This window comes from Rhinopithecus roxellana, chromosome 12 (genome assembly GCF_007565055.1).
Source record: "Rhinopithecus roxellana isolate Shanxi Qingling chromosome 12, ASM756505v1, whole genome shotgun sequence".
Lineage (NCBI taxonomy): Eukaryota > Metazoa > Chordata > Mammalia > Primates > Cercopithecidae > Rhinopithecus > Rhinopithecus roxellana.
In genome coordinates, this window is record NC_044560.1 from 72,773,816 (window position 1) to 72,788,639 (window position 14,824).

Here is a 14,824-nt window from a genome sequence, read left to right on the forward strand (position 1 = left end):
TTTTGTAGAGACAGGGTCTCACTATGTTGCCCTGGCTGGAGTTTAGTGGCACAATCACAGCTCACTGCAGCCTCAACCTCCTGGACTCAAGCAATCCTCCTGCTTCAGTCTCCCATGTAGTTGGAACCATAGGTGTGTGCCACTGCAGCTGGCTAATTTTTAAATTTTTGCAGAGACAGGGTCTCACCATGTTGCCCAGGCTGGTCTTGAACTCCTGAGCTTAAGCAATCCTCCCACCTGGGCCTCCCAAAAAGCTGAAATTACAGGTGTGAGCCACTGCACCTGGGCACAATTATGACACATTTATGGAAGAGATTATTATATATCAAATATCATACTTACAAAGAGTTTTAAATAATATAAAGAAATACTTGTATTACATAGGGAAAACATATACATCCCAGATGGAATATGACACAACTACATAAAAATGCACTTAAAAATCCAGAAATTATAGACCAAATGTTAGTAGTAAGTGGTAGAAGATGAGTTTTTTCTTCTCCCTACTTTTTAGCATTTTATAAATTTTCTACAGTTAACAGGCATTACCTATACAATAGGAAAGTTATTTTAATGATTTTCACAAAAAGTCTGTTTCTTTTGTAGTAGAATTTGACCACATAAATTTAACTCCATTAAAATTGAAGGTCAAGAATAATCTGAAAGTGTTGTAATCCTGTGGTTTCTGTTTTCTTCCCTTTTGTCTCCTATCCTTATAGGGAAAAAATAAAAATGGGAGAGGGGAAAAACCATTAAACAAATATGTTGTAGATAAAAACTGAAGTTTAGAATGGGTATTAAACTAGATGACTTTTGAGATTCCTTCCAGTCCTGGGTTTGGATCAAGATGAGCTCTGCTTAAAATTCAATTACTTATTAATGTGGATGTTGGAAATATCCTCTGCCAAATTTCTGGGCAGAACCAAGTACCAGTCATGTTCCTCTAAGGGACTAGATCACTCATGGGAAGAAAAGAAAAGCCTGTAAAACATGATGCCAAATAGAAGGGATCCTTCTTGAAACACCACTGTCTTATGCGGCACTTGTGTATAAAAAGCAGTGTTTTGAATAGTTGGGTTTTTAAATTATGTCCCCAAATATTAATTAATAGTAAGATCCAATGCATTTACAAGCTTAAATGTACATGGTCATATTTTCATCATTGACATTCCTCAATGGAAATGTTTGTTTGACCTGTCACCTTTGGCCACATGAAAACACCCCAGACATGTGAAGTAACAAAGTAAAAATCAGGAGGACAAGGAAGGCAGGGAATGGGGCACTGAAGGGATTCTGCAAATTTGGGTCTTAAAAGTCTTCCAGTAGGCCACAACTTTCCTCTTTTGAATTTGCCCACCTGACACTTCTCACCAGACCCTTGGCCATCATGTCTATTATCAGTTTCTGAAATGAAAGCAGTCATTGTTGCTTTACTAAATGAGGTGGAAAGGTCTTAATGTTTATATATAAATTCTAATCTAATTCTGCCCCAATAAATATCTTCGTGGGAGGACTTTCAGAATGTGAGAGGCACTGTACCTTCTGCAGGAAACATTAGGCCATGAGACTCAACATGGGCTGTGCGGAGCTGCCTAATATCATCCCTTAGGCGCCAGCAGGAGCGAAGACTTTTAACTCAAAATAATAATAGGAGACAGGAAAGAGGACAGGGGTAACAGAAGTTTGGGCCCCGGCTCTGCAACCAGGCACACCCAGGTACCTGCCACTCAATGGCTGAAGAGAAGGCAATGGGAGAGCCCCTGCAATTGCTCAGTCAACCGCGAGGGCAGTCACGTGAAGCCGCTGAGTAGAACTGTTTGGTGCGAACAACTGGCTCTTGATGGTCAGCTCTAATGCATGTTAGAGAAGTTTGTGGGGGAATCAAAAATGTGGATTCCCAGAAATTTCCAAAGCAATCCAGAAAAGAAGGAAGACAAAGGGAAATGTGCCATGCCCACGGTTATCCAATTGTGCTTTATGTGACTTTCTGGACCAATCTATCAATGCATAGTAATGAAAGATTATGTGAAACTTATGTATCTATACACATATGAGCATGTTTAATGCAATGCCTCAGTGTGTTCACTCAAGGCCAGTGAGGAAGTAGGTGTCCCATTAAAATCCTCTTAATTTAATGGAAACAATTTGGTAAGCTTTCATTAATAGAACATTTGTGAGAAATAAGACAGATGAATAAGAAGGTGATGCCTTAAAGTGGCTACAGCTCGGATGCACCCTATTTCCAGTGGGGTACTGTCTTTCTTAATATCTAGTCTAGGATCTCTGCTTATCAGTTTGCAGATACCCAGTCTGCGGGAGGAAAGAGTTGCTTCAAGAGGAAGTTGGGCAATCAGATTATCAATGCTACTAACAAACATTATTTGCATTTTTCACAAATTATGACACGGCAATTTTATCAAATTGGAGATATATTTAAAATCAAAAGCTTAAAATTAAATCATTAGAAAAACAGTTCACTCTACAGGAAACCTAGCTAATGTGCTTGGGAGACTCTCACATTTGAAAACTATACCAAGAAACTTAGCTTTCCTGAAGTAGGAAGTGAATAGCACGGACTTCCACATTTATTTCCTAACACTCTGTCAGCTGATTGGTTTTAGAATGCAGATCACTTTTACACCACAGGCACCCTCATTTTGTATTATAGGAGTGGGGAAACAACGTACCACTAATATCTAATTCCTCTCTCCTAAAGAAGCATTATAAATGTACATTGTTTTATAGAAAACTTTCCCTCCTAGTTCACATAAGGATGAACTGTGCCTGAATGGGCGCCCTGGAACACCTCTTCCTCCAGTCCCCAGAGGCTCTGAGGGAAACCCCGTCTCGCGAATAATGCTGAATCTATAGACGTGGATAGTCTATTGCACTACATATGTCTACCGGTTCCTAAATTCCACTTAGCATTTTCGTACTTCCAACTATAGCGGGAAGGAGGAAGAGAAGAGCCAGAGGGGAAGCAGGGGGTGATCAACAAAGAGGAGTTGACTTCCAAGAATTGAAGGGAAATCTGAAGAAGGTATCATTTGCAGCCATGAGGCCTGTAGAGGGTTGGGAGTGAAGCTGGATGCAGATAAGAGCTCCCAGCTGAGCAAAGATTATTTTATTGTCTTCACAGTAGGAGAAGGCTTTATATTTCCTCCAGAGCCCACCGAGATGTGAGAGAAGGGCCCTGCTCTGTAGGCCATCCCAAGCACCGTCCTTGAAAGCGTCTGGATTCCCGTCCCAGGCTTATAGAGCCCCTGTCCTGATGCGCCCATGCCTCTCTGAAGCGCTGTCTGTACCCGGGCGCAGGAACTCGTGGCGGCCGGGCGGTCCTGAGGGCTGAGGAGCGCGGAGCCCAGCTGGGGTACTTGCCGAGCAAGAGCCCGCGCCGAGCCGGCGCGCCGCGGCTGGGCTTCAAGGCCGCCGCGCCAAATCCCTGGCTGCGACGTGTGTGCGAATCGTTAGGAGGAGGCGGGAGGACAGCCACACTGAGGGCCTCTTCACTAAAGAATCAAGTCTGACGGCGGGAATGGGGGTGGGTAGGGGCGGGAATCCATCAGCTCCACAAAGTGACAGGGCCCTTTTATCGTAAATCAAGTTCAATCTCGCTCTCGCGAAGGTCCTCTTCTTTCGGCGGAGCTCCCGCAGGGGCGACCCGCTGTCCCAGACCCGATAGTAGCAAGAGCTGGGAGAGACCCAAATCTGTATGGAGAGGGCGCGGGCTGAGAGCCGCCGTGGGGAGCCGGGCCTGGGCCCAGCGCGACCTGCAGGGCGGCTGCCTCGGGAGCGCTTCTGCTCTGCCTGCGATAGCCGAGGCGGCGGCTCGCCGAGCGCGCTCCGAGCTGTGCGAACAGAGGAAGTATGTGCCAGTTAGAAGGGTTCCGCCGGCCACCTAGTCGCAGCCGTGGCGCAAGGTCTTGGAGCCCGCAGACCTGAGGCCCCACTCCTCCCTCGTCGGCTTCCACTAATAACTTATTAAATAGGGACGATTTACAGTTGATCTGTCACTGAGCACTACTTACCCCGAGATCTTTGAGTTTTTGAATTACTTTATTGATCTGAAGATTTTGTTCTTTGGAATGTGACCCTGTTTGGTCTTAGAGCTAATCAGGAAACGCTGCCGGGGAGGGTGCTTTGTAATCACTTTGCCTACCTCCCCCCGGGCGCCGCCGACCCTTCCTTGACGCGCTCGCTGAGGCAGCCTAGGCTTTACCCGGAGCCCGCCAGCCCGGGTTACCTAGCTCCACTGGGTGCCCTGGGAGCTGTCTGTGGTGCTAGCAGAGAGAAACCAGGAGCGGGAGACCCAGTAGACGAGACAAGGAGAAGACAAACTGAGAATGTGAGCTTGACCGAGACGGTCCACCCAGCAACACTCAAACTGACAGAGACCTTCAAAATTCAGCCGGAAGGAGTGGGGGAAATAGTTCCATCTGGGTCATCTCATCGCCCTGAGACAGCTGACCTGGTTTTCTAATCCAAGAGGCCAATGACACCTCCCTTTCTCTGAAAGCACACCTCCCCACAGCCCCACACACCCCTCTTACTTACCCCTACCAAGCCCTGGGGATGAGGTAAGAAGTCAGGGCACTCAGCACTGGACCCTGGTAAGAGTCCCTAACTCCAGAAAAAGACACAAATATTAGCAAAGAAGCCTGGAGATGACCAAAAATGGGACTGGACAAAGACCTAGTGGGAGACTCAAAGAGCTTAGGGATACTGTTCCAGAGTCCATAGGAGTAATCCTGGAGAAGCCCCCACTCACTCATCTGCCCACACCTCTCTCTAGTCAACAGCCAAGGTACAGGGCAAGCCCAAATTCCCTACCAAGGATTCAGAGATGCAAAAGAAACATCAATTCCCTCCAACGCTTGACCCTGCCCCTGATCACGTCCACCAGTGGTGAAAAGTCTCATTCTTTCCAAGCATGTTGACTTCAAGCTTGGTTTTTTTCAAAAAACAGGCAGCTCTCTTCCAGTATATTTTGTAACCACGTGGCTTAACAAGAACTCAAGTTTCCCTTGCCCTGGGGAGAGCTTTTCCAAATATTTTTAGAAAGTTAAAAATATAACAAAACAAACTACTCACAAGTCACTTGTTTAAAGAGGGGAGGTGGGATCCGACACACTCCTGGGGAAGGGCTGCCTAGGCAGGAGTCAGATGGCAGGGAGGGAGGAGGAGGGAGAGTAAGCAGTTTTATTTGCAAGGGAGGAAATCAGCTGTCTAATTTGCCATCATGCGAGCTTTCATTTTAAGGGGTGGAGCAAAATTAAATGGATACAGGGTGGTAGGTATCTTTGCTGGAGGCATTGAGCCAAGAAGCAATCACTACTTTGCAACTCATTGAAAAATCACTAGTTTGGGGTAGAACAGCTGGCTGCTAGCCAGGGAGTTAACTTCTTCCTTCAGACTTACTACAGATTTGTGCTAGGTTTGCTGGGGTCCCTGAGCTGATCTTGGTGTTGGCAAATCTAAGAGGCCTTTGTAGGTCTTTAAACGTCTCTCTGAAATACATTTGTATTACTGTGTTTCTGTAGGAAGCAAAGATTGTCACCGAAAGTCCCTGTTTTTCTAGCCTCCGACCTAATCAAAGGAGCAATCTAAACAGAGTCCAGCCACAGAATGCCCTTCAGACACCAGCTGAAGGTGGGAAAAAAGAAAAAGAGTACAGCTCCCAGGGACAGCTGTCCTCTGGTTCTCTGTAACTCCAGATTTCCCATGAGAATAGGCCTCTGCCTGTTACCTTGTTCCGTGCTTCTCAGAAAACCTGGGGTTGCACTCTTCACCTCCTAGCCAACCCCCTAGTTTAGTTGAGCAGGCACAGAAGGAAAGAAGGACCCTTTGTGAAGAAAAAAATTGGGTTTGCATTTGACTTTTAAGCAAGTGACTTTTGAATACTAGGGCACCTGCTGAGGTGCCCTGTGCAGTACTGCTGCAGAAAAACAAAGAAAAGAAAGAGAAAGAAAGAAAGAAAGAAAGAAAGAAAGAAAGAAAGAAAGAAAGAAAGAAAGAAAGAAAGAAAGAAAGAAAGAAAGAAAGAAAGAAAGAAAGAAAGAAAGAAAGAAAGAAAGAAAGGGAGAGAGAGAGAGAGAGAGAGAGGGAGGGAGGGAGGGAGGGAGGGAGGGAGGGAAAGGAAGGAAGGAAGGGAGGGAGGGAGAGAAAGAAAAGAAAAAAAGAAAAGAAAAAAGAAAAAGAAAGGGAAAGGAAAGGAAAGGAAAGGAAAGGAAGGAAGGAAAGGAAAGGAAAGGAAAGGAAAGGAAAGGAAGGAAGGAAGGAAGGAAGGAAGGAAGGAAGGAAGGAAGGAAGGAAGGAAGGAAGGAAGGAACCAGGCACTCACCCAACTTTTCTTCCTAGGACAATCTCCCCCACCCCACAACATCCAATCTGCCAACTTGTATGCAACAGCAGGTAACCAAACAAATTTAGAAAGGACATTGACACATTCAGTTGCATGATTTAGGGCGTGAAAGAAAACATGACTTTGAAGAAACTTGGATTTGGGGAGGACTATAATGGATCCTGAGTAATTGCTAGCAGAAGAGGAATATGAGGTTAATTAAGAGATCTTGTCTCTGTAGGCACAGTGCTTCCCCCTGCATTGTCTGCCTCAGGAGTTCAAGTTCAGCCTTGAGTGTAAAGCGGCAGTGGGCAGACTTCCGGGCCCACCCTCCTGCAGGTGGCTGGGGACTGCTGGCAGCAAATGGGTGCTCTGGCCTTGTTTGGATTTGTAGTTTTGTGTGTTTTTCATACCTGGATCTAAGTTAATTCTTTGTACAGATTCTTTGTGTGCATGAACTCTGTGGCTTCTCAAATCCCTCCTTGTGCCTAGAGTTGACCAGCCCCAATTTCAGTACAAACAGAAATTATAGCACCCTCAAACCGTGGAGAGTGCCTTTTTAGGCCTAGGCAGACCACTTTTAAACTGTTTAAACTTGATCAAAAAGCCCAACTGCCAGATGAAACAAGGAGGGTCTGCTAAGTGCCTAGGTATTGGACATCCTAACTAGACATAGCAGTGCCCAATTTCCAGCCAAGCCCAGCTCTCTAAGTTTGTCTCAGCTAAGCAGGCAGAAAATGAGAAGGGCCAGTCCAGACCCTTTTGTTAGAATCAAACAAGACCAAGACCAAGTTTAAAGCAAATTGATGAGCCGGAGATAAATCTGCAAACCACTTCCTAATTAGCCAAGATCTGATCAAGGTGCCCCCAGGCAATTTCCACCTGGATTTCACCTTTCTTCTCTTCTTTCCCACCCCTCCAAAATATACATTCCCACATCACTTCACATTTTTAAAAACATTTTTAACTACACTAAGGTTCAACCATCAGAGAAAGCTGGAGGCCAGGTCCAAATGTATTTTAGCTGCTTGTATTACCTCTTTGTCACTGTACTAGAGTATGAGTGAGGATAGAAATGTGAGGATACCCAGATACGAGATCTGACTCTGGCTACTCGGGAAGTGACCTGGGGGCTGGAGAGGAGTGGGAGCAACCTGGGAACTGTAGCTGCATTAAGTGGCTCCTTCATACAGTTCTGAGCACTGAACCTGGTGGGGAACCAGCCTGGTGGGGGGTGAGGGGTGGTGTTTATGGTTGACTTAGGCCAGGGTGCTACAAACATTTACTTACACACACACACACACACACACACACACACACACACACACTCCTAAAGCAGGCAGCGGGCCTCCTCCACACTCTGGGCAGGGTCTCCTATTTTGCAGTCCCAGCTGTCCCAGGGGTGCAGATAAAAGGCTTGGCAGCCAGTCTCAGCCTGAGTTCACCCTTGCAAAGGAGCTCCAGGCACCGCAGCACAACGAACTCACTAGGACAAGCGGCTTCGCATGGGGCTGGGGGCTGGATGCCCGCCGCCAGGGACTGAGAAGGCAAGGATCAAAGCCGCCACAAGGGTTTGTTACTTGGGCCTCTCCAAGTCCCCCCGGGGGCGTCCTAATTGCTCGTCCCACAGCCTCCCGCTCACAGGCTGTCCGACAGCGCGGGCGCCCAGCCGCGGGCAGCAGAACAGCTGCAAGGCCCGAGGAGAGTCCGCCCGCCGCCCAGCCCCTGTCAGCGTTGTCATCACTGCCCAACGCTTAGGACCCTCGCTGCCCCAGGAAGACCCCTAGGAGAAGGAGGAGGGGCGGACCGAGGGATCACCACACCATCGGTCAAGCGGGGGCCTCTATGCAGGTCAGGATGGCAGCAAAGTTGGTGGCCGACTTAGCCAGCACCAACAGCCTATAAGTACAGTTTTTCTCCCAAGGCCTCCTGGGTTGCTTTGAAACCATCCACTTAAAAAGAAAGGAACTCACACTTATTAAATAATGGTTCCGAAGAGGCCGGCACGAAAAATGGAGCTGCTTTTATACAAGCCAACCCAACTTCTTTACGGATTTTGTAAATTCCTATTTCAAAAGAAATTTGTTGTTCTAAACCAAGTCAGCACTTCATCATAGTACATTCTGCTTTAGTAAAATCAGCTCCCTTGGATTTCATCACTTGTTAAAAAAAGATAAACTTTATTTTTGTAATTTTCAATCACAAAAAAATCTATATTTTTGTCTAAGCATTTATTTTACTGAATCAAAAAGACATGAAAAGAAAAATCATGTTTTTACTAACGTATATAAGTGACTCTTTTTGGACAACATATAATAAATATGATATATCACTTATCACTCAGTCTTTCAAATGTACATTTTTTTCATATTATGGAGCATGCCACTTTTCCAAAAGAAAAAAGGTCATGAGAAATCAGTGCAAAGTTCTCAGTTACCCTCCTCTTTTCTCTGGGGCAGACGGAATGTCCTCGGCAATGCCCTTTGCCTCAGCACTTGAGGCTGGCTGTCCATCTACAGTTCTGCCTGTGCGGTTTCCGCTCCGTGCCCTTCTTTCTTCCCTCCTGAGCCCTCCCCCCTCCCTCCCTCCTGCTTGTCCCTAAAGTTATTTTTTTAAAAGAATCTGAGGTTTTGTTTTTGTTGATGTTTTCACTTACTGGTCGCACTTTGAGTGGGGTCAGCATTTTCGCCAGTCACACTGCTGTGGGGGAGCTTTCCAGCCCTGTTTCTAGGGGTGGGGAGATGGAGAGCAGAGGGCTGGCTCCTCTTTGGGGGTCCCCGACCCACTGGTAAGCATCTTTCTCTCTTACTCCTCTGCCTTCCAGAGTCGGCTGCAAGGGAGGCCTAGTGGCCTGGAGCGGGGAGAGGAAGGGCAGCAGTCCAGGTTGGGCAGGGATATGGGGAAGGGATTGCAGTGCCTTCCTGCAATGTTTTCACCGGGGGTGTGGGGTGCCTGGGATGGGGCTGGACAAGGGATTAAGTGCTGGCTGTCCCCCAGGCCCTAGGCCATGGATGAGCACACGGGGCACCAGGGGCCGCTGCAGCTGGGGATGGGGTGCTGGAGGAGTCCGGTACATGCTGCTGTACATGGCAGCGGCAGCCGCCGCCGCCGTAGTGCTGTCCATGCTGCCCAGCAGGCTTGGGTGATAGAAATAAGGCGATGGAAACATCCTCTGCAGCGCTGAGTAGTTCCCTGCCTCCGCCAGCAATTCCAGGCCCACCGCTGTCTGCCGCTTCCACTTGGTCCTGAAAGAAAGCGGGCGTGCAGGCATGCTGTGGGCATGGTCCAGGCACCAAGACCCAGCCCCTTCTCTGGCCCCTTCCTGCCTCCTCCTTCTTTCTCCCCTGGGTGGCAGGAAGACTCAGAGACCTATTCAAACTGGCAATGCACTACATCTCCTGCCCCAGCCTTGCTCCCAGAATGACCCAAACCCAAAGCTAGTTTTGTAAATTATACCTTCAATGGCAGAGACCCTCACAAATGAGATCCTACAAGCTTTGCTGCCTTTTCCTAAAGCTCTGCTCTGCTGTTGCCCCCTTGTAGTTTGACTACTTCTGGAAACTTTCCTTAGGGCCAAAGAAGACTTCCACAAGTAGTCACTTTCCTCCTTCCTTAATTTCCCTTCCATATCCCCCCACTCCCAACAATCCCAAAGAGTCTGCTCTCAGCCCCTCTTCCTTCCCCCACAGGCTGAGAGAGAAGAAACCGTAAACAAAAGGATGCAGAGACTCCTAAGTCAGGGACCCTAGCTCCTCTCAGTCCCCAGGGCTGGGAGACATATTTCTCTCATAAGCCTGACAGGACCTTACAGTGGGCAGGGAGCTTAAGGGGAGGATGGCAACAAGGTCTCAGAATGGAATTCATTTGAGGGAGGGCTCTCCCAAGGGCAAATTACCTCCTGGCCATTCTGAGGGGGGAAATGCATTTCAAGATATTACCTCCTCAGGGAGAAAGTAACAATTAAAACCTGTGATCAGCTTTTCTCAGTCTCCTCCCTCCCCCACTGCACACCCTGCTAGGAAGAAGAGAGCAGGCGGTTGCTCAAATGCCTTATGAAGGAACGCAGGACTGGTGGGTCATCCATACTCGGCAGCTCCAGCCAAATTAATAAACATGTCGCCCATTTTAAATTGGCTACAAATGACACTAATGTTTTCCGACAGAATTAGGGTGGCTGAAACCGTATGTAATGAGACAGAAAATTATGGTAAAGATGACGACTGGGTGGGCATTTCCAACCGCACTTATGGACGATTAGAACACAAGCGAGAGAAAAGGAGGGGGAGAGAAAATCAAGACAAGGAGATGAGCGCCAGGCTTGAAAACATAGCGAAACCTCTGCCTCAGATCGCCCAGGTTCCGCTCTACACTTCCCGGCCCAGCAAGCACTACCAGCCACTTTTGCTTTCTTAATTTCCCTTCTAGAGAAGGAGCAGTGCCAGGAAGGTTCTGCAGCACTCTTGCTCCATGTTGAGACAGCAAAGGCAGCCAGTACAGGGGACAGACCCACACTCCCTCCTTCTCCCTGCACGGATGCTTGGCCAGCCGCCGATTCTCCAGCCTGCAGCTGCCAAACCAACTCTAACCCAGCTGGGCTCTCCTAGTCTCTGCAGCTATACTGACCAAGGCTGGGACCCTGCTTCTCCCAGCCGCCTCACAGGCCAAAGCAAGGACATTGACGCAGAGGCTGCTGGGACAGCTCTGTGAAGATAGCAATAGCTGGGCCAGGCCTTGTTGTTGTCAGCTACAAACCTTTGGAACCAGCCTGGGGCGGGCCCAAGGGGTGCACCGCGCAGGCTCTCTGGACCTGAGTGTCAGCTGCACAGATGTCTCAATTTGAGAAGGTGTGGCTTCATTGATTTGGGGATGAAGTGGGGGGAATTCCAGCGGCTCGGGTTTCAGAGGAAAAGTAACACCTGTTAAAGCACTTAGAAGTGCAAAATTGTCCAAATTCCAGCTGCCCTTTGGTCCCTCTCACCTTGGGGGTGTGGCTCATCCCTACCTCATCCTTAAAGCACCCAAGTGCCCACTCCAGGGTCTCTCTCAGTCCTTAGAGTCTCTGGAGGCCAGGAGGGAAGAAGATTCATGACTTAAACAGCCAGACACCTTTGTTCCCACAAACTGCCTCCCTTACCTGCGGTTCTGGTACCAGGTCTTGACTTGGGTGTCAGTGAGGTTGAGCGCTGCAGCCAGGTCCATGCGATCCTGCACGCTCAGATACTTCTGCCGCTCAAAGCTACGCTCCAGTTGATTGAGCTGGTGGTCGGAAAAAGCTGTCCTTGCTTTTCGAGGCTTCTTGGCTCTCACAGGGGGACTCTCACGGCTACTCGTAATCTCCCGGTCTCCTTCCTCCTTTGTCCCTACCATAAAAACCCAGACACAGTGGTAAGTTAGCCTGGAATGGGGAGGACTGAGTGTCCTCCTGGCATACACTTCCACATTCCCAAGCCAACCACTGGCCTCGGGGGACTACACTCTGCCACCACCAGAACACACACACACACTCAGGCCTTAGCCCATGTGGAGGAAGAAGACTGCTTTCAGACTGCAGAGTGTGGGACCTTGTTCAGAGGTTCCAAAGGGGGTCTAAAAGGGGGTCTGATCTTCACATGGTTGGAAGCTAAAAAGTAAAAATTTTTTAAAATAAAACTTTTAAAAAGGATTATTTTGTTATTGTTTCCTTGATTGAGAGAGATGCTCTCCCTTTTCTTTATTGTTTTCAGTATTGTTTATTGATCCTTGTTTTTCTGGTAAAGAAATATGCTGACTTTGTTTAACTGATTTGGTACTTTTCAAAGGGTCTTTCTACTCCTTTTTTTGTGTTTTTTTTTTTTTTTTTTGAGGAGGGGGCATCTTTTTCATTTTACTTTTTTCTGTTTTCTGAAAGTTATGGGTGTTTGTTTTTCTTTTTCAGATGCACCTGGGAAATGTTGGAATCAAGCTTTCTGAAGCCTGCATCGGGTCTTTTAAAGTTTCACAAAGAGTATGTCACCCAAACACTGAGTTGAGCTCAAAATCACTGAGCCCATCCAGGTGACAGCATGGAGATTTCCGGATTCTATTTGTCAACTTTGGTTTTTTACTGAAATGCTGGGAAATCGATATGTCAATCCCTCCCTGTTTGTACCCGTTTGTGCAGTGCTCCTTGATCTTCCCTGCAGGAAGAACAATAATCTCTCTAATTGACCCACTGGGGAGGTTGGTGCACAAAAAATCGCCAGACCAGACTGTACATCTGTTTTGGACACTATTACGCTAATGCTGTAACAGTAAAATGAGGAGCTAACGTCCTAGCTTCCAGACAGTCAGCATATTTCTTTACCAGAAAAAACAAGGATCAATAATAATAAACAACGTTACCTGTAAAGGAAAAACACTCCTGGTATGTTAAAACTCTTCCCATGCAAAGACTACCACATTTACTTGTGAAATTGTCTGAGGAGAAAATGGGAAAAGGGAGTTCAAGGACAATTTCCATTGTCATCTTTTTTTAACAAAAAGGAGATTAATCCAATTTCAAAAGATTTTATTTTTATAAATGCTACCTCCTAATTACTTGTAAGGGGCCAAAAATCTTCATAGGATACAGATACGCAGTTGAGGCCATAGGATAAGAAGGGTGCTTTTAAGAAACTGATTACAAATTTTTACAGGCTTCCCTATACTAACCACGATCTAATTTTTTAAAAGTTGCTCTGTTCATGAAACTCAGAAATTTTTCCTTCATTAAAACCGATAATTCCTGTGATGGTGTTTAGAAAATAAGGTGGGGGGTGAAATCACTTGCATTAAAGAACGAACACCAGGTTGTGATCACATCCACGCTAGCTAAGTGGTTTCTCTCTCCCACCTCCCCACATTCCCATTCCCATTCCCAAAGTCTCAGCTAGAAAAACCCCAAGTCCATCCCTTTTATCAACGAAAAGTATTTCCTGTCGGATGCCCTCCGCCGCCCCTAACCCCCAATAGATTAAAATTAAGTAAAACAAAGGAAGGAGCTGGATGGCCGTTGAAGGTTGTTGGGTAGAAATTTAACAATAAACAGAACTTTGAAGAGTCCCCAAATCTCACGCCCAGGCCTCCCTTCAGCTTGCAGTCTTTTAACCATCGCCCAGTCGCCCGAGATGCGCCCGGAATCGCTCCCCAGCAGAGATCTGCTGAAGACTAAAGGGGATATTGGGAACCAGGAGGACAAGCCAAGAGCGCTGGGTGGCGGGACTCACCGTGGCATTTGATGTCGCTCTGGGAATCCTCCCGCTTGTCGAGTTTGGTTTTGCTGTCCTCCTGCTCGAGCTTTGGCCTGAAGCTCTCGTGCACTGCGTTGCTCTCCTGCTTCGGGGTGTGGTGGGGAGAGGATACGCTGGTGCTGTAGGGTGCACATGCCGCCAGAGGTTTGCTGTCGCCCAAGATGTCCTTAATTAAAAAAGAAGACGTGGAAGTCCTGGGGGCCGAGGCGGCCGAGCCCAGCTGCTGGGCGGGCGGCGGCGGCTGCTGTGGCGGCGGCGGCGGCGGCTGCTGTTGGGGCGAAGGCTGCAAACTTTGGGTCGGGGCCGCGGCCGGTAGCGGCGGCTGCTGGCTGTGGTGGAGGTGGTGATGATGCTGGGTCGCGTCTGCTACCAGATGCTGCTCCGGGGGCTCCATGGTGACTGAAATAGGAGAAGAAGGCGCCGTCCCTACGGTATCAATCTCCGAACAGGGAGATGGGGTGGCCTGACTCCTAAAATCCGCGGTCCTGGCCTCACCGAGCGGGCGGAAATCTCCATTCATCATGCCCGGGCTGCCTGAACTGGCACTGGATAAAATCGTGTCTATTCCAAAACTCGACCCGCTGGCCCCTTCCATTGTTGTCATTTCTACATGAGGTCCACGCCACTCCGCCGTTCAGCAGCCGCCCCGAACCAGCGAAGGAAGCTATCGATCGTAAAACAAAATAATACCAAACAATGTTGCCGCCGCTTAAAAAAAAAAACAAAAACAAAAACAAAAACAAAAAGTGGGGCGGGGAGAGAAGGAAGGGTAATTGGGAAGTGGCAATCTGTGGATACTTTCGACACAACTTTTTTTCTCTTATGCAAAAAGTAGGAGTGGGAAGAAAAAAAAGATGATGCGGGGGGCGGGGGTAGTTAAAAATTTTTCTGAGAAAGCTCGGAACGTGCGCTCCAGGAACTAGCGCTCCAGGAACGACTGCGCACGTGGCGCGGCGGTGGCGACGCGGAGGACCCAGACGAAGGCGCAAGCGGCGGGAAGCTACCCCGAAGCCGCCGCCGCCGCCGCCGCTGCCGGGGTCTGCCCACAGCCTGGCACCTGGCAGCAGCGGTGGCGGCGGCGGACACGGCAGGTGCAGCGACCGCGAGGCCCGGGCGGCCGCTAGCCCTCAGAGCTCCCCCGCGGCTCCCGAGGTGGCAGCCGCGAGCCACTCGGTAGCCCCGTAGCCGAGTTTCTGAACTTTCTTGGAAAGTTGCGGGGCAGACACGGCCGCAGCGG

General features: G+C 48.4%; 1 protein-coding gene across 1 annotated transcript; it reads right to left on the reverse strand.

Annotated features, from left to right (window-relative positions):
* Positions 1 to 8,500: 8,500 nt before the first annotated feature.
* BARHL2 (BarH like homeobox 2) lies at positions 8,501 to 14,297 on the reverse strand. The gene is made up of 3 exons (XM_010363692.2): positions 13,564 to 14,297; positions 11,475 to 11,700; positions 8,501 to 9,585 (listed from the first exon to the last, which is right to left on the reverse strand). The coding sequence occupies exons 1-3, from the start codon at positions 14,189 to 14,191 to the stop codon at positions 9,273 to 9,275; spliced, it is 1,167 nt and encodes a 388-aa protein (XP_010361994.1). The 5' UTR covers positions 14,192 to 14,297; the 3' UTR covers positions 8,501 to 9,272.
* Between the last annotated feature and the right edge of the window lie 527 nt (positions 14,298 to 14,824).

Bases quoted from the DNA above. Each gene is read 5' to 3' on its own strand.
- BARHL2 (XM_010363692.2), bottom strand. From the start codon at position 14,191: ATGACAACAATGGAAGGGGCCAGCGGGTCGAGTTTTGGAATAGACACG. The intron at 11,701-13,563 runs GTGAGTCCCGCC...TTTTTATGGTAG, and splicing joins GAGCGACATCAAATGCCACG to GGACAAAGGAGGAAGGAGAC. The intron at 9,586-11,474 runs GTAAGGGAGGCA...GCTTTCTTTCAG, and splicing joins ACCTGGTACCAGAACCGCAG to GACCAAGTGGAAGCGGCAGA.